Source organism: Arvicola amphibius, chromosome 3 (genome assembly GCF_903992535.2).
Source record: "Arvicola amphibius chromosome 3, mArvAmp1.2, whole genome shotgun sequence".
NCBI lineage: Eukaryota > Metazoa > Chordata > Mammalia > Rodentia > Cricetidae > Arvicola > Arvicola amphibius.
In genome coordinates this window covers 84,119,624-84,145,191 of record NC_052049.1, presented here as the reverse complement: position 1 = coordinate 84,145,191, position 25,568 = coordinate 84,119,624, and the positions used below count along the sequence as shown (strand labels likewise).

At 50.3% G+C, this 25,568-nt stretch overlaps 1 protein-coding gene across 1 annotated transcript in view; it reads left to right on the top strand.

Moving 5' to 3' along the window:
- The window catches only part of Panx1 (pannexin 1), a 51,601-nt gene that overhangs the window by 16,257 nt on the left and 9,776 nt on the right, over positions 1–25,568 (top strand). The window contains exon 2 of the mRNA XM_038322423.1: positions 16,306–16,445. Within this exon, the coding sequence (XP_038178351.1) occupies positions 16,306–16,445 (140 nt within the window). The remainder of the gene's footprint in view (positions 1–16,305; positions 16,446–25,568) is intronic.

Below are 25,568 nucleotides of genomic sequence, written 5' to 3'. Positions count from 1 at the left end.
TCACCTAACCCAGTATCAATTGACCCATTTAAATCCCCTGAGCTGCCTCTGTAAGACAGAAATAATGGCAATGATTCACAGGTTTCTTTTATTGACTGTGGTTTGGATCAGCTACTTTTACATTGCTGTGACCAAACTGCTCGACAGAAATGTCTTAAAGGCTGAGATGCTTGCTTTGGCTCATGGTTTCCGAGGGATAAGACCATCTGAGCAGAGAAGGTGTGGCAGAGTGGTTTAGTCTATTGTGGGGGCAACCTGTGGTTGTGACTGCTTAGGCTGTGGTAGACAAGGAAACAGAGTGGCCTGGCCTAGACCAGGAGTCTGGGCTGTAACCTCCAGAACCCTGACCCTCAGGACTTATTTCTTATAGTTGCTTCCCTTCCCCACCCCATAAAGATTCTGCTCCCACCGCAAGTTGGGGAGTAAACATTCAAAATGAATCTGTGGGACCATTTCAGACTCAAATCATCACAGTTGGACTGGGGGAGGGGGAGGTGATCCCAATGTCATATGGGAGTCACACTGGTTTCTATGTGATCCCTAGAGTGTATCTGTGCTTCCAAGTCAGATAAATGGAGAAGGAAGCTGAAGAGGAGTACGGTTTGTATATGATGCACTGTTTCCCGTCTCCATGGTTTCCCTCAGATCCCTTAGCATTTCACAGGGGAGCAGCCAGCATGGTAACACAGGGGACATCACCACTTAACAGGAAGCTGTCATCTTGTGCCTCTCAAACTGGGATGGAACCTAAGGAAAAAGCCAGGTCCTTCCCTGTGTTCTACCTCAGTTGTAGAAGTCCCAAACGTGGAAAAACAGACAAGCACAAATCAAGGTAGGCATGGCATTGGATGGGAGCCTGTGTTTAACACATGTTAGGAGAATGGGTAACATACAGGCCATGGACCATCCCAGGATGAGCAGTTTCTTGCCCAAATGGCTATCAAACTCCATAAGGAGCCTCTTTGATGCCCCTCTTTCTCTTGAAGTAGATTGGTGCTGCCAGGAGCAGACGTGTCTCATTGTCATGAAAAACCCTAAGTTATTAAAAACATTAAATGCCATATTCTGTAGTCTTTGAAAGATATGAAGAATGTCTATCTGAAATATATCTATGTACATCTAGAAAATCTAACATGACTACAAGTTTGACTATTTATTATAGGTGATTATCTATTAACCTATATTTCCTAATTATACATTACATTCTTGAATGAACTATACAATCACAATACCTTAATCAAGAGCAGAAATAGATATACATATAACAAAAGTGATTTTAAATTTAAATCACTAAAGCAAAATCCATATCAATGCAAATTATTCATATCTATATCATATCCCCCTTTAAATGTAAAAGAACATTTATAAACAATATTTGGGAATATGGGCGAAGTTATTTCTCTCCAAACTGCTTCGTGCTGAATGGGGTCGCTGTTAATCAGGTCTTTTATGGTATAACCTGTCTGCTAGGTTCATCCCAGTCGGCAGTTAAGTAATTTTTGAGGGTGTTCACAGCAACCTTTCAGGAGGGCGTGGTCTATCATACCTTATTGGGATAGAAGCAATCCACAGAGTATCATACTCTGTGAAAACAAAAGAAGAAACTCTTTTCCAAAGCATCATGTTATTAGATCCAAATTCTGAAGTCTTACCCTTATGATATCCATTCTGGTCTAGCCTGGCAGCCCATATAATGAAATGTCTCTCTGTACTTAGCTCCTTCATAGTCAAAAATTTTAAAGAAAACAGAATAATATATATAATCAAGGCTCTCTGAGAATTTTCCATTTTTACGTGGCTTATTTTTGTTTACTCTGTCTCATGTCCTAGCAAACAGCAAAAAGCTGTGCTAAATTCTCTCTCTCCTCTCTCTCTCTCTCTCTCTCTCTCTCTCTCTCTCTCTCTCTCTCTCTCTCTTTTTTTTAAGCTCTCTCAGGTTTTACATGGATCCAGTTTACTACATTGAGGCATTGGGCGCCATTCTGTTGAATGGCGACAGAGGGCCGCTTCCCGCCCAAAATAATTACATGGAAACTGTATTCATTTAAACACTGCCTGGCCCATTAGTTTCAGCCTCTTATTGGCTAATTCTCACATCTTGCTTTAACCCATATTTAGTAATCTGTGTAGCACCACGAGGTGGTTGCTTACCAGGAGATATCTTAACCTGCGTCCGTCTTGGAGAGGAGAGGCATGGAGACTGCTTTCTTTCTCCTACAATTCTGTTCTGTCTACTCCGCCTACCTAATTTTCTGTCCTATTAAAGGGCCAAGAAAGTTTCTTTATTAACCAATGAAAGTAACACATGACAGATGACCTCCTCCATCAGCCATGGAAGGATGTATGTGTTGCACAGATGCAGACAGAGGACGTGAAGTCTGAGTTCTGCGATGCTTAAGTCTACGCACGGAGTGGGATGTCACTGTCATGTTCTTGTAAATTTTCTGTAGTTCTGAAAAAATTCAAAATGAAGTGTTGAATTTAAAAAGTGATGAGGTCAGTACAGCAACATATCCTTTCTACCTTAAAGTCCTGCGTGCCATCTGGCTGGGCGTTGTGACGCAGCCCTCCCAGCACTCCCAGAGGCAGAGGCAGTTGGATCTCTGTGAGTTCAAGGCAAACCTGGTCTGTAAGAGCTAGTTCCAGCACAGGCTCCAAAACTACAGAGAAACCCTGTCTGGGGGGAGGGGGGTCCTGCATACCTGAGATACAAATTTTTGAATAATTTTCTATGTCTGAAGTAGCTCATCGCAGATGACAACCATGTCTAAATAATTCAGGTTTTTTCATCTTTCATATGCTATTAGGCTCTTTTGTACCTTTCCTTTACTCCCGTCCCAGTCACAAACTTTATTCATGGAACGGTTGTCAGGTTTATGTTAGGTTTAGACAAGTTTTCTTTATGTGATGTGATACACACCCTGGTGGGCGTGCTCAGGGAGTGACTTCTGGCACAGGAGAGAAACCTCAGACACCACAGAGTTCCTCCTTGTGTGTTTCCCTGGGTGGACTCCTGGCTGTATGGTTGTGTTTCAGACTCTGTTGTCACACGATATTCCTTGATGACACTTGCCAACTTGGCATTTCTCTCTCCGGCATGGGCTGCCTGTCCTGGTTCCTGACACCGGTAGACATGGATGTTTTCTCGGCTCTCCTGGCAGTGCCTCATCAGTTTGTGGGACTCAAAAGGAGCAGCATCTAATGTGGTTCAGTGACAAGTCAAGTCCTGGATGTTTAGGGGCTCCTGTAGGTGATGCCTGGGCCTGTCTTAGCCAAGAGCTGGTGTCACAAAGATGTGCCCTCTATGGGCCAGGCCCCACTGTGCAGAGGCGTCCTCGTGAGTTAGCGGGCCTAATGGCAGTGAAAATCACTTCCATTCCATTTTTGAGTCTGGGCTGTTGAAGTGCTTATATTTTCACCAGTATGAAATAATGTGGATGCTTTGATGTCAGTTCCTGCAGAGAAAGGGAAGTCAGATCGGGTCTTCCAGAATCTATAGAAGCTGGCCGGAGAGGTATGAGGAGAGGAACGGGCTCCTGCTTGGAAGGAAAAGTTACTGTGAGATTCTTGAAGCTTTGCAGAGGTGGCCTTTCTGGTGGCCAGGAGGAGCTCCGAGTGTCATTGGGAGAGGCCAGGGGGAGTGTGTCTGCAGTGGCTTGCAGCAGGTGAGGCCAGTCTTGTTTTGAGGCCTGTCGCTGTGAGAGCTGACGATTCAGCTCTGCTTTCTGCAGTGCGTTCATGGTTGTCTTTATGATTCCTCTCACTGCACTTGGGAGTTTACAAGAATGGTTTTCAGGTTTTTTCTGGTATCCTGAAAAGGTAGCCAGGACTTTGAAGTTTAGAGCTGTGAAGGTTGTTTTACGATCTGCTTGGATTCCTTATATGAGATAGGGGTGTGCGTGTATGTGCGCGTGCGTGCGTGTGTGTGTGTGTGTGTGTGTGTGTGTGTGTGTGTGTATAGTTTACAGTAGATGAATTATAATTATTTTTGTTTGGTGAAATGAAAACATTTTGTTCACTTTAAAACGGTGCAGTTAGCTGTCAGCAATATAATCACGATTATATAGTTTTCCCTTCGTGGCTCCCGTAAGAGCCGCCCCGCCCAGTCCAGCGCACGTCTTTCCCATCAACAGACTCTCGCAGTCCCCTGTCTCAAACCCACTTTTATCCAGTAGCCTGTGCCTTCCCTTTCCTCTTTCTCTGGAGGCCCAAGTTACTGTCTCTCTATAGGCAGGGGCTTTGTGCCTCACTTGCCTCATAGGTGACCGGGGTGAAAGCTGACCGCAGGGACCACTTCCCTGGGCCTCTGCTGCCCCCTGTGGTTTCTTCAGTGTGACACTTCCTAGAATCCCACGCATTTTTGAAAGTTCTCTGAAGATCTAGTTAGCTGACTAGATTTTGCTACTGATGTTTTTATTTTTGTTAAGTTCTCTGCTTTGATGAGATCCATCAGCTCCTCGTGAGCCTGCTCCCCATGCTCCCTTCTCTACAGCTTTCCCGTCTGTAGCACAACAAACTCACTTCCCTTGGCGGGGGGTGGGGAGGGTAGGGGGGACAGGAGGAACTGTGGGTGTTTGTTAGAAGGGATGGTGCACACTGCAGCCCCCCTTTCTGTCTTGCACTTGCTCTCTTGCCATGTTCTGTGTTGGTGCTGTCGACGAGGTAAAGAAAGAGGGGAACAGTAGCAGAAGCAGACCAGAGTCCTGCCCTGCCCCCACCCCCCCGCCCTGAAGCTGGAGTATGGAGACAATTCCACCTGGCGTTAGTGTCCCTGAGAAACCTTGGCTGGCTCCGTTTGCACCCCTGCCCTGGGTCTGCTTCTGGGACCACATTGCTCTTTGTTTTTTCGTAGGCTAGTGCTGCAGCTGCAGTAGACAAGTCCAGACAGCACTGGGCCACTGGGCCACTCTGGGCTCAAGGTGATGGAAGACCACCGTGGCTCAAGCTTTCTCCTTAGCAGATGAGACTTCCTTCATGAAGCCCTGGGAAGCACACATTTCCTCTCCAATATCTTGCCGTATTTTGCCAGCTACATGGGTGTGAAGCCCACAGCTGTCTGCATTTCAGCCAACCAGGAGTGTTTCTTGCTCTTTTTGACATAGACCAGAAACTCCTGACTTTCCCTGTGTGTGCTGCAGTAATTCTTTCTCAAACAAAAGAACTAATGATCCAATTCCCTCAGAACAGATGGGTGTATTTGGGCTCATATTCTCAGAGGTGCCGTCTGGGGGTGCTTGACTAGAACCCCTGGCTGTGGGAGCATAGGGGAATGAAGCAGAATGAGACTGGAAGAGGCGGAGAATCAGTTACATCCTACAGAGGCACACTCCAGTGACCTACCTCTCCACAAAACCCCACAGCACAGCACCAAGTTTCCAGAACTCCCCAAAAGAGTGCCACCAACTGTGGACCAAGTGTGTAACACCTGCGCCCATGGGAAAATTGCCTGTTCAGATCAGGACAAGTGCATTTACAGAGTGGTGGGCATCACACTACCTTGCCCTAGAGACTCTAGGCTGTACTCCTGCATTTCCTGGAATGCTCCCAACCCTTGCCAGAAGGCTTTCCTCTTGGAGGAACCACCTGCAGAGGCCAGCCTATCCTAACAGACCCTAGTGGGGACTTTTCTAGAGGGGCTTGCTGGAGTAACCAGTTCAGAGCCCCCTGTGCAGAGATGGCTGGACCACTCTGAGCTCTAATTCCCTCCAGGATAACAGGATTGGCTGTTTCTCCCCCTATGACTGAGGTGTAGAGTAGGTGACAATGGAAGGAGCTGGAGGTGTCCAGCGAGTGCAGTTGCCTGCTGTCTCTGCTCTAGATGAGGGTTGCTTCTGTTTGTCCTCCATGAGGAAAGCCCCTAAACCCCAAACTAGAGCTTGAAGCAGTTTTCTTCTGGGGATGGTATCATGTTCGAAGCCAGGCAGGCTTCCATGAACTCCCGACAGCACTGCCCATTTTCATGGGTAGCTGGACAGATGTTCTCTAGCAACTAGCTTACTGGCAAATTTAAGAGAACCTGGAGCTACCCTCCCCGCTTGTCCCTCATACTGCGCACTTGTGCCTTAGTAGGTTATGATGCAGGAGGCGTCAGTTCACATGGACACTAGGATAGTGTGAGAAGACCCACACACCCTGACACTCCTGTTTTATAAAATGCAAGATTTGAGTTTAGTGGGATAAGGGGGACCTGGACATGTCCTTCCTGTTCTGACTCATGCTTGACACCCTCGCATGGTGGAAAGAACTATCTCTATGATAAGACACTTTGCCATGCTGGTGACTTCAAAATGATCTCCCTCAAGACTTGCCGTGAAGTGCTTTTGTTACACCCAAAGTCTGGATCCCCAGAACATCACCACGTATCCGATGCAAAAGCAAAGAGTTTATTGCAGGTTAACTCGGGGCCCCTCCGTCTGTCTGAAGTGACAGCAGCAGCAATGACAACAGGAACAGTGCAGGAGAGACCCTAGCAAAGGAAAGAGGGGATTTATATAGGGGAAGAGATTTGAGGAATTCTAAGTCTCTAACTTGTGATTGGCTGCCCCCTAGTGGGGTGAGGGGAATTCCAGCCTTCCAGGTTTGGGATTGGCTGTCCCTAAGATGAAAGGGAGTTTCCAGGCCTGAGGGGAATTCCCAACTGCCATTAACTGCCTCTAGGGACTCAGTGATTGGTCCATTTTCCCTGTTCAGGGATTGGCTGGTTTTGTGTGTGTGGGGGGGGTGGCAGAGGTGGTTCTGATTCTGGGGTCTTTGTTTTTTTTTTTTTTTTTTTCTTTTTTGACTCAATTTTGGGACCAGGGTGAATAATATCTTTGGTATAGTCTGAATCTAGGGGCTTAGTGCATTCTTTTGGTCCTGGTTTCAGGCTCCAGGTTCGGGGACAAAGTATCTCTAACACCGGCTCTGGTGCCATTTTCAGGGTGAGAGTTTCTATCCCTGGCTCTGATCCCAGAGTCAGGCTGCTCAGACTCACTGAATCAGTGTGTGGGCCTCTTGCTTTCTTGATGTCTGGGTGTCAAGTCACCTGCTGAAGAAGAAGGGGTGCTCAGAGCTTTTCCGTGCATCCCATCACCACCTCCAAAGTCAACCCTCCTGACCCTGCAGACTTCACTTCCTTTTCTTAATACAAGTGTTTGGTTCATCCCGTCTCCAGGGGACCCTTGGAGGCCTATGGCATTCATAGGGAGGTCCAGCTCACTGTCTCCGCCCCTTAACATGCAGTAGAAGGCATAGTGATGGGTGTGCTTTAGTCTTTAAAGCAGTGCAGGAAAGGTCAGCCTGTTGCTTCCTGACAGAGCAAGCAATGAGCACCAGGCACTGCAGGAACCACTTTGCTGCCCCTTTCCCTCCCTGCAACAGCCGTGTGAAGCGTTGATGTTAATGCTATCTGCATTAGAGACCCAGGCTTAAAAGGCTAAGTGATTCACCTGCCGTGAGTCATCAATTAAGTGGCCGGGTGAGGTTTAAATACAGCTGCAGAGCCCAGGCACTTAGTATCCCTCACCCTGCATGGGATGTGGGGGAGAGCTTGCCTCATGGGGGGCAGACTAGAGAGAAGAGGGGGATGCAGGGGACACAAGGATGCCTGTAACACATCCGTAAACCCAATAAACACTTGATGGGGGCAAGGGGTGAGCTAGATAAGGGACAAGGCTCTGCTGGCAGAACTTGGTCACCTGACCTGGTTCTCAGTTAAGATGACAGTGAAGTCACCTGACCTCAGTTAAGATAGTGGTAAGGTCACCTGACCTCAGTCAAAATGGCTGCAGTCACATGTTGTATGGAAGAGAGACCTAGAGGCGTGATCCACCCTGTTGCTGAGCCACCATGCCACAAGCTGTGGCGGGGAGCAAAGGCAGGAGTTGAAAACAGCTGCTTCATGGATCTGACCAATCTTGTCAGAAGTGGTGGCAGGGACAGTTTGAGGAAAAGCAGAGCTGGTGGGACACGGGCAGAGTATAGTTTGAGGGTTTATACCATATTTGAAAATGTGAAAACCTGTGAAAAACACTACAGGGCCTATAGAAGAGTGGCCTCTAGCCTCTCTGGCTTCTGAGTCGCCTGGACTGGAGCCAGTCAGGCTTTAACACCCCACCTGTAGAGAGAGGACGCTCCGGGCAGTCTCTATCACAGCGGGGACCACTTACATGGGGTCCAAAAGAAAAGAAAAGAAAAGAAAGAGAATGGAGAAAGAAACATCTGGGGAACCCTGGGCCCCCAAATCGGATGCACCACACAGCTTATGCAGTGCTAGCACCGGAGGACCAACCCTGGGTCGTCTGGTCATGTGTTTAGCTATGGACAGCAAAGGGCTCAACCGTAGCCATGAAGGCTGTGGTTGGGGGCTGGAAGGGGAAAACTCACCACCAAAGCTGCTGGTGTGTGTAGAGGTCGGTGTTCAGGTGAAAGACCCCCGAAGTGGGGTGCCTTCCAGTCTGGGAAGACCCTCCCAAGGAACAGCGAGACCACTCTTCGGATGCAAAAAGCAAGAGGCTTTATTCAGATACACAGGTACCTGGGGCGACTTAGTCTCTCGGAGGACTAGCGCGCCTTTAGGCTGGAGCAGTGGGTTTTTATAGGGTCGGGGAGCAAAAGCGCGGGTACAGAAGCGAGAAGCGTAGTTACAGGGTTCTGATTGGACAATTTAAACAAGGCTCGGGTTTAAACTAGGGACAGCTGGGTACTTCCAGGGGGTTTCCAAGAAATCAGATATGCAAGTTAACTTCGTTTATCTAGGGTTTAAGCTGTTTCTGTTCCCCTGCTCATGGCCAGGTGTCTGACCACAGATATTGTTGGGTCAAGACCAAGGCCTGTATAACTGACAGCCTGTCTTTCATGAACTGAACCAGACGGTTGAGGATACAAGGCCCGAACAGCAAGATTAACAGTATGATTATGAGGGGGCCCATTATGGAGGAGATTAGGGTGGTAAACCATGGAGATCTGTTGAACCAACCCTCGGACCAACCTTGTTGTGACTCAAATAACTGCTGTCTCTGCTTGAGTCGTTCCCTGAGTTTTGCCATATTGTCCCTGACTACACCTGTGTGATCAGCATAGAAGCAACATTCCTCTTTTAGGGCTGCGCAAAGCCCCCCTTGCTGTAGGAATAGAACATCCAACCCCCGTCTGTTCTGCAGGACCACTTCGGATAAGGAAGTCAAGGACTTTTCTAAGGCACTGACTGATTCTTCCAAGGCCTTGATATCTGTGTGCATGACTGCTTGTAATTGTTGGAACTGTTGGGTCTCAACTAGCGCAGCGGTTCCTGTTCCCACTCCCGCAGCTATTCCCCCTACTGTCAGTCCTCCCAGCATAAGGGCCAGTGTGAGGGACACTGGTTCTCGTCTAATTCGTGGCCTCTCTTCAAATTGTTCATAAATATATGAAGAGGTATGATAGGTTACTCTGGGCCACAGCTCTATTAACACGCAATAGTCAGAGGTTGTGTTAAGGACCGTAAGGGAAACACAGGGAGTGAGACCCGTACTGCATGCCCAGTAGGTTCCATTGGGTGCCACCAGATATCCAGTGGAGGAAGTCTGAAGTGGATGGATACTGTTGCACAGTGACTCGTGGGTTTTAGGGACTCCTCCCACACAGGTCCCTCGACCCGATACCTCTGACAGGGTAAGTTTATGTTGGGAGGGGGATGCACAATAGGCCGTGGCCTCAGTTTGGTTGGTATAATTGCCAATTATAGCTACTCCCTCATAGTATGGGGGCCTCGAAACCAGACATAGCCAGCATTCCTCGGTCAAGTTTGGACTGGTATAGTTGAGGGTCGAGTACGCCCCCTGGATTAGATTGAGGAGTCTGTCCCCTGTACCCTGCCGAGGAGTTGGAGTATTATTGTGCGAAGATGGGGCCAAGGTGGTGGAGAGATTTTGGGCGGGAACTGGTCTGGGTCTGGGAGGGGGTGCTGGCTGAGAAGGGGGCTTCTGTTCTGACAAGACCGCGTTTGGCCCGACAGCTACTGTTGATGAGACAGAAGCTATTTGCCTCGTTAAGGAGAACATAGTGACAGGGTCATATCCTGTGCGATAGAGACGCAGTCCCCAGGACTTGGGACCATCCCAGACTGCTGTTTTGCCTTGGGCGGTAAAGTCGAGGATCAGAGGATTGCATCTGCCTCCCAAGGTGGCCCCCGTAACATTTTTAGTCAAGGAGTCATAACAGGGGCCACACCAGTCCTTGCTGCATACCCAAGGTCCTGCACCCGTGTAACCAGGGGTGGTTCCTCGCTTAAGGGTGATTAGGTCCCAGGAAGAGGATGGCTTCCAGTAGGCGTCTCCGGTGGTTTCGCAGCCCCATTGGGCACAGTACCCATCTGCGGGCCCCCCGCATTCTTTTCTAAAGTTTTGACCTGGGCACACATAGAAATCCCTGGCTCTTGTTCCATGCCGTCCCCCAGGGTGGTGGCAGCCATACCCGGAGAATGGCTCCTGGTCTGATGGATTCCATGAATCCCCCACTAGGTCACAGAGGTCAAAGTATAGGGTTGGAAAGACATCTTTCGTGGTTCCCAGCATGGAGGTGGAATTGGCAACCTGTCCTGTCATAAGGTTAGTGACTCTCCAAGTTATATTATAAACCGTATGAGGGCTCTTGGCTTCCCCCCCCTCTCCCAGTCCTATCAGGGCCCATAGAATGATTAGGGGGGCTCCCGAGTAAGTCTTATCTTTAGAGGGTTTTGAGAACGTTGAACCTTCCATGATGATTCTGATGTTTTCTCGTCCGGTCGGGCCGTTTTTACGTGGGAGGCGTGGACCCAGGCCGCAATGCCGTCGACCTTGAGAGCAGTCGGAGTAGTCAGCAGCACAGTGTAGGGTCCCTTCCAACGGGGTTCCAAATTCTTAGTCCGATGTCTGCGGACCCAAACCGCGTCACCAATTTGGTAGTTGTGGGGTATCACTGGTCTGTCCAGCTGGTCTTTGTAAGCGGCAGCAAGTGGCTTCCAGACTTCCCTCTGCACGGCCTGGAGTGCCTGTAAGTGAGCTTGCAAAGAGGGACTGTTAGCAAAGTCTGAAATATCGGGGTCAAAAAAATTAATGAGGGGCGGGGGCGCCCCGTATAATATCTCAAAGGGAGTAAGTCCATGAGGTCCTGGAGTGTTGCGGGCACGATAAAGGGCTAGGGGTAGTAGGAGTACCCAATCTCTAGTGCCAGTTGCAAGCGTTAATTTAGTTAGAGTCTCCTTGATTGTTCTAGTCATCCTCTCTACCTGTCCTGAACTTTGGGGTCGGTAAGCACAATGTAATTTCCAATCAATCCCCAAGAGCTTGGCCACCAACTGACTTACCTGGGAGACAAAGGCGGGCCCATTGTCGGTTCCCAGTACCTGGGGCATGCCGTACCTGGGGAAAATCTCTTCCAACAGCTTCTTGGTCACTATCTTGGCTGTTTCATGTTTGGTCGGGTAGGCTTCTACCCATCCGGAAAAGGTGTCAACAAATACCAACAGATATTTGTATCCATATTGTCCAGGCTTAATTTCAGTGAAATCAATTTCCCAATGGGTACCTGGTCGGTGTCCTCGTACCCGGATTCCTGTCCCGAATTTGGATTTTCCAGCATTGACCTGAGCGCATGCCCTGCAGGCATCAGCTACTTGTTGTAGGATTCTGTCTCTGCCTAGCAAATAATGGAAGCTTTCTTCTCTGTCTAGGAGAGTTTTCATTTTCCGAGGACTAAGGTGAGTCAGCTTGTGTAAATAATCTATCAGTTCGAAAGTCTGTTTTGTGGGCACCACGGATCTGCCTTGGAAGACCCAATGCCCTCTGGCCGAATCATGAGAAGCCCCCATTCTTTTTAGTATCTCCGTGTCCTCTCTGGTATAGTGGAGACAGCCAAAAAGTCTCTAGTGCGGTTTCGGGGTCTCTAGGTGGCTCATGGAGCCGATATTCATCTTCCAAATTTAGGGTTAACACATGCAAGGGCTGTCCTTGTGGCTCCACAATTCGCACCCCCGAATTCTCAAAGTATATCTGGGCCTTTAATTTGGTCAGCAGGTCTCTTCCCAGTAATGGGTATGGGCAATCCGGGACATGGAGAAAAGAATGAGTCACCTTACCGGTAGCCAGATGTACCTTGCGGTCGGTTGTCCATCGATATCTTCTTCCCCCGGTAGCCCCCTGGACCCAAGCGGATTTATCGCTCAAGGGTCCGGGGTTTTGGGTCAACACAGAGTGTTGAGCCCCAGTGTCCACCAGGAAGGTGACTGGCTGCCCCCCGACGTCGAGAGTTATCCTGGGCTCAGGGGGGGGCTCCTGACCCTGACCCCCCTAGTCTTCCAAGGTTAGGAGGGAGGTCTGGGGTCGTGGCTTTCGGGGCCCCTTCGGTCTTTTGGGGCAGTCTTTAACCCAGTGTCCTTTTTCCTTACAGTACGCGCATTGGTCCTTCTCCACCTGGGGCCCCCTCCGGTCTCCCTCCTGTCTACCCTGTCTTTGACTGGAAACTACGGTGGCCAAGAGTTTGCTCATCTCCTTATGTCTCTTACGGTCCCTCTCTTTTTCCTTTTCCTCAGCTTCTTTTCTGCGACGGACCTCTCTTTCCTCTGCCTCCTTTCTAAGACGGTCCTCCCTTTCTTCTGGAGTCTCTCTCTTATTGTAAATTCTTTCTGCCTCCTTTAGTAGGTCCCTGAGCGAACTCTCCCTTAAGTTTTCTAGGCGCTCGAGTCTGCGTTTGATATCCGGAGCAGATTGCCAAATGAAAGACATAGCTATGCTAGTTTCTTGCCCTGGATCTTCTGGGTCATAAGGGGTGTATCTACGATAGGCTTCTTTGAGTCGCTCTAAGAATGCTGAGGGAGTTTCTCCTGGTCCCTGCAATACCTGTTTAACTTTAGCCAGGTTGGTGGGGCGTCGGCCTGCCCCATGGAGACCCGCTATGAGCAACTGGCGATAGAGAATTAGGTGATTCCTACCTTCCTGGGTGGTGAAGTCCCAGTTGGGACGTTCGAGGGGAAAAGCGGCATCTATTTCATTAGGCAGCTGGGTGGGACGTCCGTCTGTTCCCCGAACCGCCTTTCGAGCCTCCAGGAGGACTCTCTGCTTCTCCTCCGAAGTCAGCAAAGTCTGCAGTAATTGTTGGCAATCATCCCAGGTGGGCTGATGAGTAATCAGGACCGACTCAATTAGAGCAGTCAGCCTAACTGGGTCTTCAGAAAAAGAGGGATTGTTATTTTTCCAGTTATATAGGTCGGAGGAGGAGAACGGCCAGTATTGTAGTTGGCCATTTCCTCCGGTCCGGAGAGGGAATGCCTGAGAGGAAGTAGAATCCGCGGCCAGCTGCTGGTCTCGCCGTCCCTTTAAGCGGGCTGCCATGGGGGACGGGGCAGCGGGAGATGGCGCGGCAGGCCCCTCGTTTTCATCGGTCGAGTCGGCCACCTGAGGCGGGAGGGCCTGTTCTCGGTAGGGGGGGGGTCCTCCGTGAGGAGGTCTACCAATAGGTCATCCCCCGCGGGCAGAACCTGCGGAGGAGGAGGTTTGATTTTTGAGGGGTCAGTAAGAGTCGGATATAGAGATGAGCGGGATGGGGGTCCTGTTGGAGTGGGGAGGAGTGGAGGGGGTAAGGAGGGAGCAGACGGAGGAAGTGGGGGTTTGGGAGGGACAAAAGGCTTAACCCATGGTGGTGGATCATATGCCATTGCCTCCCAAGTCACGATGTAGGCAACTTGGTCTGGGTGCCCATGAGGGCCGGGGTCCATCACTTTGGCTTTGACCTGTGAGATAATAGTAAGGTCGAATGTACCATCCCGCGGCCAGCCCACGTTAAACGTGGGCCATTCAGACGAACAGAAAGTGACCCAACGCCTTTTTCGGACTTCCACGGACTGGTTGTTCGCAATGTCCTGGACGTCCCTCCAGTGCTGTAAAGTTAGACTCAAAGGGGTAATTAAGGACTGTCCCATATTTTCAGACACGGACACAGACAAAACCAAACAAAAGAACAGAAAACCAATAACAAAACAACAAAATCGTGCAGCGCGGCTTCGGCGTAGAACCGAGAGCAAAGTCTGAGTTGGAGATAGCGAGAGTCCGGATCTCCCTACTCCCAGAAGAACCACGTGCCCTTCTGACTGCGGAGGAGCTCCAAACAGCCCAATCCGGGTGGGGTTCACTGAATACGGACGGGTCTCGAATCGGACCCCAGACGCCCTCGGGACGTCTCCCAGGGCTGCGGTCGGGAGTACGAACTCGTCAGTTCCTCCACGGGTCCGCCAAATACAGATCTAGTCAGCTAACTAGTGCAGACACTGGCGCAGGCGCAGACATAAAAACACAATACAGACAGTCACATAAAGCGATCGCTGGCCAGCTTACCTCCCGGTGGTGAGTCGGTGGTCCCTGGGCAGGGGTCTCCTAATCCCGGACAAGCCCCCAAATGAAAGACCCCCGAAGTGGGGTGCCTTCCAGTCTGGGAAGACCCTCCCAAGGAACAGTGAGACCACTCTTCGGATGCAAAAAGCAAGAGGCTTTATTCAGATACACAGGTACCTGGGGCGACTTAGTCTCTCGGAGGACTAGCGCGCCTTTAGGCTGGAGCAGTGGGTTTTTATAGGGTCGGGGAGCAAAAGCGCGGGTACAGAAGCGAGAAGCGTAGTTACAGGGTTCTGATTGGACAATTTAAACAAGGCTCGGGTTTAAACTAGGGACAGCTGGGTACTTCCAGGGGGTTTCCAAGAAATCAGATATGCAAGTTAACTTCGTTTATCTAGGGTTTAAGCTGTTTCTGTTCCCCTGCTCATGGCCAGGTGTCTGACCACAGATATCCTGCTTGGCCCCCACCGCCCTTGTTTTTCTGAGCTGAACTTTAACTGAGCTTCCCTGTCCTCTGCGCTGGTAAAATTTCATGCCTTGCGAAATGGCGTTACTGCTGCTAGCTGCTATTATTGAGTGGGGGTCTTTCACAGGCAGACAGAACACAGAGCTGTTGTAAACAAACCTGGTTCCCGAGCCCAGGGTTCCACGTGTCCTCAGCTGGCCTGCCCTCCGGTGGGAGGAAACATGGAGAGCCTGGCCTAGTCACGAGCACCAGTGTAATCCCTTTAAGAGACAAGCCCTGCCTGCTCCCTCCCCGGCCCACCACTGAGGCAGGGAGATCTTCATTCCTGCCTGCAGCCTGAGTCCCTTTCCTTTCCATCTCTCTCCCAAAGAAGCAGCTGCTGCCATGGCTCCTCTCCAACCCCTCCCCCTCGTTTCTCTCTCCCCCCCACCTCTCTCTGATCTTCCCCCTTCTTCCCTTCCATAAGCCACTAAATAAATATCCAACATCACTCTGCATGGCATGCCTATCCATGTCTCTGTCTCTCACCAGCTGCATGGCTCCCTGCCCGGGACCAACTGCCTTTGGAGACCTGCGGTGTGGTCTCATGGCATGCCTCTCCGTCTCTCATCCGCTGGGGCTGGGACTCCTCATGGGACTGTTGCCCTCCACGCAGCTCCGTGCCTAGTACCCACTGGCCCTCATAGCTCGCGGGCCACTTGGGGGCTCCTTGCCTGGGACCTGGCTGCCTTCGTGGCCTGCTGTGATCTCAAGACCCGCTGCCTGTCGCTTGGGGACCTGCAGCATGGCCTCATGGCCCCCTGCCCACTGCTGCCACTCGGGACCTGCAGCATTTTACTTAAACCACAACAAAGGGTTCGTCCATCACTGAGGGAAGTCAGGGCAGGAACCTGGGAGCAAGAACTGAAGCAGAGGTCTTGGAGGGTGCTGCCTACTGGCTTGCTCCTCCTGACTTGTTCAGTTACCTTTTACCTATGACCCAGGCCCACCTGCCTGCCCACGGTTGGCACCTCCCACAGTGGGCTGAGTCTTCCCACATCATTAAGAAAAGGCCCACAGGCAAGTATGATAGAAGTCATTCCGTCATTCCTCAACCGGCTTTCCTCTTCCTCTGTGACTCTAGCTTGTCAAGTAGACAAACAAACAAACAAACAAACAAAAAAACCTATTACAATAACATATAGTAGGCTAGGCTGTGAGCTGAGGTGCCTCAGGCAGCATTCAGGGTGTAGCATGGTGCTAAGTATACGCTGTGTGTTCAGAACCCAGGCTGCTGTGAAGCTGTGCGGCACTACATGGATGAGCACTTCAAGAAGCCCCTGCATTTGTTACCCATTTGAGTTTGAGTTTTTGGTCATGTTCAGAAACCTTTTAATGTCAAAAGTTTTTGATGCCGCATTCAGTTGGTGTGTGACGTTATGACTCAGTGCAGGAAGCTTTGACTTGGGCATCAGTAGGGATCAGGGAGGTGCAGGCCTGGGGCTTCATTTATTTGTAACGATCTCCTTTCCTTCCCAGGTACCCAGATAAGCTGCTTCTCCCCAAGCTCTTTCTCCTGGCGACAGGCTTCCTTTGTGGATTCATACTGTTGGGCGGCTGTACAGCAAAAGAGCTCCCTGCAGAGTGAGTCTGGAAACCTCCCACTGTGGCTGCACAAGGTAAGGAGATATTGTCACACCCGCTGTGCTTGCTTTCGGGATACAGACGTGGAGGCCTGGAAGGGCTGTGTCCCCCAAGGCCATGCACACTGGAGAAGCCGCAGCAGTGACAGCATCAGATAGGTGCTCTCTGAATTTCAGCTTTTCAATGACAGGCATCTTGTACATCTTTGTTTCTTTTGTGTCCTTAATTCCCCTGCAGAATGTCTGGCCCACGGTGGGCCCTCACTACCTTTTAAACATCCAAATAAGCAGGGCCTGGGTTTGAACATTGGCCAAAGCCTTGTTTGTAACAACTGGGGTCACTTAGCAAAAGTAAAGCCTAACATATAGTTGAGTTGCTTCTGGCTACTCTGTTGCTGAAGCACCTAGAAGCCTGGTCACAAATCCCGGGTACACAGCTCTTGATGGGTTTCTAGTGGGACATGTGTATGGTAAAAAATAAAACGCTATAGGTCCCCAAGTGGCGGCAGTGGGCAGCAGGCATGAGACCATGACAGGCCGTGAAGGTAACAGTCCCAGGTAGGGGGCCCCTGAGTGGCCTGTGGGCCATGAGGTCCAGCTGGTCCTAGGCAGGGAGCCATATGGTAGGTAAGAGACCAGCCAGTCCCACAAGGAGCCGCAGCCACAGTGGGCGGGTGAAAGACAGAGACCTATTGGGCACGTGTGGCGGGGGAGAGACTGAGAGCAGCAAGTCCCAGGCAGGGAGCCTACACAGGGAACCGCATGGTGGGTGAGAGACAGAGACCAAGACAGAGCAGCCAGTCCCATGAGGAGCCACAGCTGCAGCAGGTGAGAGATAGATAGATAGGCATGCCATGCAGAGTGAGGTTGGGTATTTGTTTAGTTATAGGAGGGAAAGGGGAGAAGGGGGAAGAGCAGAGAGAGGCAGAGAGAGAGAAACGGGGTGGGGGGGAGAGGAGAGGAGCCATGGCAGCAGCTGCCTCTTTGGGAGAGAGATGAAAAGGAAGGGCTCAGACTGGAAATGGAAGGAAGATCTTCCTGCCTGGGTGGTAGATGGGGGTGGGGGTTGGGGGGGGGAGCTTGTGGGGAACTTGTTTCTTAAAGGGACAGGACAGACCATTACAACGGGGCAGGGCACTGTAGGGTGGGAGTGTGCAGGAACTGGACAGTAAGAAGCTGCAGCTGAACCTGGCTGTGTACAGAAGAACTCTCTTAACACTCTTACGTGGCAGCTTGACACCGTCAGTCTTCTCTGGCAGTGATGATGTCACACCTCAGGTCTTCTCTGTGAGAGAGGATGTGACGTCTCGGGTCTTCTCTGTGACACTCTGAGTCTTCTCTGAGTGATGATGGTGACACCTTGGCGCTGCACACACAAAAGCAGGGCTCTGCTTCAGCCTGCCCTTCATCTGCTGGTTCTCTTGCCCTTCATAAAAATAAGTAGAACATTTGTGTCTTCTGATGCTCACATCTCCTGTGGAATGCACGTGGTAGCTTCTACGATGCTAGAACTGACCGTAGATCCTCTGCTGCCTTACCTCCCTGAACACCCAGTCTGTGGTCTTCTAAACAGACCTCTTTCTGCACACAGTGACTCACGCTGGCCCTGACCTGCCTCCCCCACACCTGTTCATTGCACATTTGGCACGGAGGGCACCACATGGTGACTGGGTTGGGCTTTTCCTCCGATTTGCAGCCTGAGTGCTGGGTGGGCCCTTGTCCGCGTTGCATGATTTACTGGTCAGTATGTCACTCTACCACAATGTCAGGACCTTCAGCATAAGCAGACACACTTGCAGGGGATAAGAACCTTTGTTTGGGGGACTGGAGAGATGGCTCAGTGATTAAGAGCACTGGCTGTTCTTCCATAGGACCCAGGTTCAGTTCCCAGCACCCACAAGGCAGCTCATACCTGTCTGTAACTCCAGTTCCAGGGGAATCTGATATCCTCATACTGACGTACATATAGGCAACATACCAATGCACATAAAAAAAATAGTAAAGTAAAAATAATAAATCATTTAAAAATAAAGAACCTTGTAAATTTCAGTCCATGCTTCTGTAGTTTAAGTCCATGTTAAAATGTCATTGTGGAAGCGCCAAGCCATACAGTCTCTGGGTTGGCGTTGGCTGAACTCAGGCTGTGGCTGGGATTGCATAATGGGATGACAGCCACTGTGGGCTTGTTAGAGCAAGAGAAACCCAGATGGTTCTCACAGCAGTAATGGGCCACAGATGGCATGTCAGATCTCAGTTCACTGGTGGTGAAGTGAACACGCAAGAGAATAATTAGAAACCAAGACAGAAAGAGGAAAAAGTGTTTTTTCACGGAATCAGGGACAAGCTTGCAGACTGAGCTATGAGATCCTGAATGCCCCTCCTGCTGGGGTGGAGCCAGGACTATGTGCTGTTAATCCTTGGAGCTCCTGGGTACGTGAGCGCATGTGTGTGTGTGTGTGTGTGTGTGTGTGTGTGAGAGAGAGAGAGAGAGAGAGAGAGAGAGAGAGAGAGAGAGAGAGAGAGAGAGAGAGAGAGAGAAATGAGGGCAATGCTTTAGAAGAACAACTGGCCTTTTCCTTAGAGGATATGCTCTTCTTGTGGGCAGAGGAAACAAACTGGGCAGGGACAGGGGAGAAGGCTTCGTGTCCAGGAAGACTGCACTTGTGAGAGTCCAGAGACGGAGGGGATGAGAGGCTGGAGAAGAGACCAGAGATGCTGAACCACCAACCACTGAGGCACTGCTTAGGGCAGTGGTTCTCAACCTGTGGGTCGCCACCCCAGGATAGCCTGCATATCTGACATTTACACCATGATTCATAACAGCAAAATTACAGTTATGAACTAGCAATGAAATAGTTTTATGGTTGATGTCACCAAACACGAGGAGCTGTATTAAAGGGTTGCAGCCTTAGGAAGGTTGAGATCCACTGGCCTGGGAGCGTAGCAGTGAAGCATCCCCTGGACATTCCTGTCCTGATGTGGACCAGGTGGCCCTGCAGACCAGGATGGAGGCGAGGTTGCAGAGATGGGGTCTGATCTGCGACTCTCAAACAGGTGTTGCATCAGTGGGGCTACTGTATGTTCCTGAGCGGTGCTTGGTTTCTAAGAGCTGGTCCTCAGCAGTGGTGGGAGGAGAGTCTGGGAAAACCTAGCCAGGCACAGAGGGACTTACGGTCAACGGGAGGGGAGGCAGGGAGGGCCACTAGCCAGGCACAAAAGGAGAATTTAGGTTGGGAAGGAAGAGAGGCGGGGTGGGGAGAGCCTAGTGAGGCGCAGAAGACCCCAGAGAGCCAGGTTCAGGAATGTTCTGTCCAAGCAGACGAGGGAAGTGGGTGTTTCTGAGGCGGGAAAGTGCAAACAGCAAACAGGGCTTGCTGTCATGTAGCCAGTTAAAAGGTGACACCGTGGGATCCTGAAAGGGGATATTGAGAGCCTATGCCAAGGCCAGCAGACAACCGGACGGTGAACAACCAGATGGTGAAGTCACACCAGGGCGACAGGCAGTATGCTCGTGACTAGTTAGCAGTTAATCAGCCCCACACACTCCACCCGGGATAGCATGCCTGGGGACACAGGAAGACGACATTCCACGTATCTAGGGCCAGAAAGATGTGCTGTTGGAACATGGAGACTTAGCGGGGAGGATCCGAGCCTGGATGTGGCCCAGGATTGGCTCAGGATGCTGGAACGCTGAGGAAGAGAAGGGGATGATACTCAGCTATTAACCAGAGCTGCTCTGTGGCCCCTGGGCCACGAGTAGATAGGAAAGACGGCTCTCAGTGCACTGGCGTCTATCGGGAATTTGGTGTGGAAGCCAGGAGACTCCTCTAGGGTGGGTGTGGACGCAGTGGGGTCTGTTTCAGCTGGGGTAAACACTGACTAAAACAGCATAGGAGGCAAGCATTGGTTTGGCTTCCACTTCTAGGTTATAATCGGCCGCTGACGGTGCTGAGGGCAGGAGCTTAAGACAGGAACCGTGAGAGAACACTGCTTGCTGGCTAGCTCTCCGACTCATGCACAGGCTCATGCCTCGCTTTCTTAAACACCTAGGACTGTCTGCCCGGGCAGTGGTGTTGCCCACAGTAGGCTGGTTCTTCCTACATCACTTAAGTAATCACAACAGTTCCCTTAAAACGTGCCCACAGGCCAAGCTAATCTAAGCACTTCCTCATTTGGGGCTCCCCCATCGGGTAACTGTAGACCGTGCCATGCTGACAAGTCAGGGGGGCATCTAGCTTGGAGAGTTGGGGCTGAAAAGCAGCCCACAGAAGACAGAGTGGTGTGGAGAGACATACTGTAGGCACAAAGAACTGGTTGTCCTGTAAGTGTCAGCTTGTCAATACAGTAGCCTGTGCCAGATGCTGCCAGAGGTATGCTGGGGACTGAGACCAAGGTGACCTACAAGGTAGAATTCTGTCCCCTGCAAGATTATGTTGTTGTCTTAACCCTGTGTACCTTAGATATGACTTTATCCAAACAGATCTGCTAAGTCAGTGACTTAGGAGATGCCATCCTGGGGTCGGGTGGGCTCCGCCTCCAATATGGCAGGTGTCTTCATACAAGGAATGAACTTGGACATAGGCAGGCATAGAGGTGAGATCGTGTAGGAATACTTGTGGGGAAGGTGTTCTGTAACCGGGCCAAGGGGTACTGGGAGGGGCAAGGAAGGATGGCCCCAGGGCCCGTGGCGGGAGCATCTTGGCTTACAGAGCTGTCAGGGAAGATTTACACTGTCACTGCCATTGAGGGTGTGGTACCTGATCGCCAAGCTCTGGGAAAAGAGCAGGCCTTACAAAACAAGGTTTGGGGCTGAAGAGATGGGACCGTGGTTAAAGCCTGTACCGCTCTTCAGTGGCCTTTAGCTTGGTTCACAGTTCCCATATCAGCTAGCTCATGACTGCCTGTAGCTCTATTTCAGGGGATCTGTCCCCATCTTTTGACCTTTATCAGCACCAACACAAACATGATATACACACTCTCACACACATAACTAAAATTAAAAGAAGTCTAATATCTAAAAGAAATCAGGATTGTCTCTAACTGGGAAAGTAGCCCGTGATAGTTAGAATAAGGATGTGGTTTCTTGAGTTGGGCACAGATATGGTGATCATAGTTCCTGTACCCCACACTGAACGTTTAAAGATAAAATAATGTTTAAGTAAATAAATAATGGTTAATGTTTAAAAATAAAATCTAGAAACATAGTTAACCTAAGCTGGGCAGTAGTGGCACACATCTCAATCCCAGTACTCGGGAGGCAGAAGCAGGTGGATCTCTGAGCTGAGACCAACCTGGTCTACAGAGCGAGTTCCAGGACAGCCAGGGTTGTTACACAGAGGAACCCTGCCTGGGGGTGTGGGGGGGGGGCTTGAAGTGAGAATGAGAGAGTGGGAGAGAGGGAGGGAGGGGAGGGAGAGTGAGAAGAAACAAGCAAACTAGGTAGGTAACTAACGTAAAACCGGAAAACTTTTTTAAAAAGTAAACATACTTTACAGTGGTACAACTTACACGTTAAATAACCGTGCAATAGGATGAGTTGATGTAGTTTTAAACAAACAAACAAAAAAAAAATGGGGAAAATTTCAGGACATAAAACCCCTTTGCCCAGAACATCTTCTGAACCCCCTTTTCCTAAGGTGCTCACTGTGGCAGTCCAGTGACAAATCTGTGGGAGAGAGGTGGGGGGGGCAGCATGTGTGTCCTGCCTAGGGTCTCCAGGTGGTTGCTCACAGACTGGAGTTTATTTAAACATGTCTCAATTCAACGCCAACTAAACCAGGAGATTCACACCCCCCAAAGACATTCTTCAGTGTAATGTCTAAGTGACTGTCACCGTGGTCCGGCGTCCTCAGTGGGGCAACTGTCCCTGCTGGCTAGACTTTTCTCTTCTTCCACCTGGCTCTTCACTTCATTCACTGCTGATGGCTTCTGTGGCACTAAGAGCTGGGATTTTGGTGGACCATGTGAGTGCACACAGGAGACCAGCAGGGGGCGCTCTAAGACTGGTAAACTCTCTTTCGCTTCATTCCTGTCCAGCAAAGATTGGTGAGATTTCGCTTTGAAACAGCCCTTAAAAGAAAGAAACAATAAGAATAAAAAAGTACTTAACAAAACAGACAAAAGTTCTCTAATGTGGAGTCAGAGACCTAGTGGGAGGATTCACATGAAGCCTGTGGCATTACCTGAAACGTATGCAGACAAGGGCTCTGAGCCCTACCCACAGTGCTGGGGTGGAACTTTTAACACTGGGTGGTGGGGCATAAGGCCAGGAATGTAGCTGTGCTGCTGGCCTGCCTGGCTTGGAGCCCTGACCAGGCACCATCGATGTAGAGCTGGTGTTCCTTAAATAGCGTGTGCCTGGGCAGATGTCGTCCCCAGGGCCTGCGAGTCTCTGGTTTAGTTTCATTTCTGTTGCTATGATACCGTGGCAGAAAGCAACTTATGGGAGAGGTGACTTATGTCAATGTACACTTCCAGGTTATATATGGTCCATCACAGTAGGGACATCAAGTCAATGGGACTTAACACAGCAGACCGCATCCTGTCCACAGTCAAGAGCAAAGAGGAATGAATACATGCTTGCTCGTGGCTTGTCTGTGCTCAGCTTCCACTCCTACACAGTTTAGGGCCACCTCCCACCCCACCGAGGGAATGGTGCCTCTCGCGGTGAGCCAGACTTTCCCACACCAGTTAACTTAAGGCAGTTTCCCACAGCACGCCCACAGCTTTGCAGGTGATCACTCATCGAGACCCTTATCTTCCTAACGCTGTGACCCTTTAATACATTTTCTCATGCTGTGGTGACCCCCAGCCATAAAATTATTTCCATTGCTCCTTCATTACCAACTTTGCTACTGTTAGGAATTGTGTTATAAATATCTGATATGCAGGATATCTGATAGGCAGCCCCATGAAAGGGTCGTGTAGGTGGAGTTTTCCTGTCCTACCAGCTTGCTCCTAAATTACCAGCATGGAGGCTTAATATTAATTGTGAATGCTCGGCCTGTAGCTGGACTTGTTACTAGCTAACTCTTACGTTTAAATTAGCCCATATTTCTTGTCTGTGCTTTGCCACGTGGCGGTACCTTTTCTCACGTGGTATGTTCATCTCACCTCTCCCTGCATCTGCTGTCCGCCCCTCTGTTCCACCCTTCTTTCTCCCTTTTGCCCTTCATTCTCAGGTTGACTTTCCCTTATCCTGTTCAGCTACTGACCAGTCAGCGTCTTTATTAAACCAACCCGTGACAAATCTTCACAGCGTACAGAAGGGTTATTCTACAGCAAGGTCGTGACCCACAGGTTGGAAACCACCGTCCTAGGCTATGTCAGGTCGACAGAGTTAGCGATCAGAGACGCTAGCAGCTCCAGGGATAATAGCGAACGCACTGGTCTGAGGACCCCGGCGCTCTTTTAAAAGGAAACCCAGGTCAGGTTGGCAAACTGGGACGCCACATGTTCTCAAGCCAAACCCAGCCTCTCTTCAAAGAATGTTTTAAACTGGTAGCATCCTTACCCATTAGCCCACACAGTTTTCATAGTCCTGCAGCGGGGACAATGGCAGCCGCAGGAACAGTGTGGCTCCCAAAGTCTTGGCACTGCACAGGGACCCTTTGTCTGGTATGTAATTCTAAAGTGCCCTCACACAGGGCCGAGCACACGGGAACATGTGGTCCCCTGCAGGCTTCACCCCTTGCATGTATGTGGCTCTGATTCTCCTGGCTCAGTCCTTTCCATCTTCCATGTAGACTGGGCTCGCCGTCCTCTCCAGGACTCCCTGAGTGGTACCCACCCTCAGATGCCACCCACCTGGTTGTCTTCGCCCGGATGTCTGCATTCTGCACCTCAGCGTTCAGGGTGAACAGCTCCCTTCTTTATTCCCCGTACTCGGGACTGTCTTTAAGTGAGTTTTTATGCGAACATCCCACAGCCAGTTCCGGCATCTTTCATACCTTTGTATTTCATGTTCCCAAGTCCAAGATGATTTTGTTTTATCTACGTCCTACTTTCTGACCTTCTGTCTGGTCCGCTATTCATTCTTTGTCTGACTCTGAGATGTCACAGGACCGCAGCTGGGTCCTTTCTCTGGCTTCCCCATTCCCTGGGGTCATCTCCGCTGTTGTACCCTGGACTCCGGCTGTCTGTGTGCTGTCAAGTCCTAAGTCACAAGCCGTATGCCTCCCTTGCTCTCCACTGCTACTGCAGATCTCCCCCAGCGGCTTCTTGAGTAGAGGCATCTCATGCCAGTCTCCCAGTTTAGATCTCCTCCCACGCCTCTCCCTCTTCTCTCCTGTGCATATGTCAGCTGCCAGTGCCAGCGCCCCCACCCCTGCCTGGGCCCCACCCCTGCCTGGGCCAGAGGCCACTGGAGTCCTCAGGGCTTCTGCCTTTTGTCTCAAGCAAGTGTCCTCACTCCGTGTGGATGTCTCCATTCCCATCACTTCTGCTGCAGTGGCCACCTGCCTTGCCACCTCTGTGCATTCTCTGAATTGCTTTGTTGTTTTGCCAAGGCATTTTTGATCATGCGCCCTATGCCCGTGTCTCCCACTGTGTGCGGTGTCAGGGTGGGGCCTTCATAGTTCAGTTGCTGGCTTACAGACTTTTGATGTTCCCTAGAACCTCTGTGACAAGCACCACAGACCAGAGCAAACTCCACGGTAGGGTTTGGTCTTTCCTGGATCTGTAGACCTAAGGGGAAGTGCCGACAGAGATGAGAGAGGACCCTGTCACACCTGTTCCTCAGATGGTAGGCACAGGTCTCCACTCCCTAGACCCCTGCCTCTGGTCTGTATCTGCCGTGGTCTGTGGTTTATGTCCTCCCTGGAGCTGGCTATATCTCTGTCTGCCACAACCTTATTTCTGAGCAGTTTCACACTCAAGGGTTCTTGGTTTTGTTTTGTTTTAGTTTTTTTATTTTATGTGGGTTTTTTCTTTTTTTCTTCATGTATGCTTATGTAGCACAAACCTGTGCTCAGTTCCCAGAAAAGGTCAGATCCCCTGTAACTGGAGTTACAGACAGTTTGCAGTTTTAAAACATTATGTGAATGTTGAGAATCGAACTGGGATTCTCTTAAACACTGAGACATCTTTCCAGCCCTCGTTCTTGGATTTTCAGGAGATCCTATTCACCCTCTGTCAATCATTCGGCCCCAACCCTTCTGT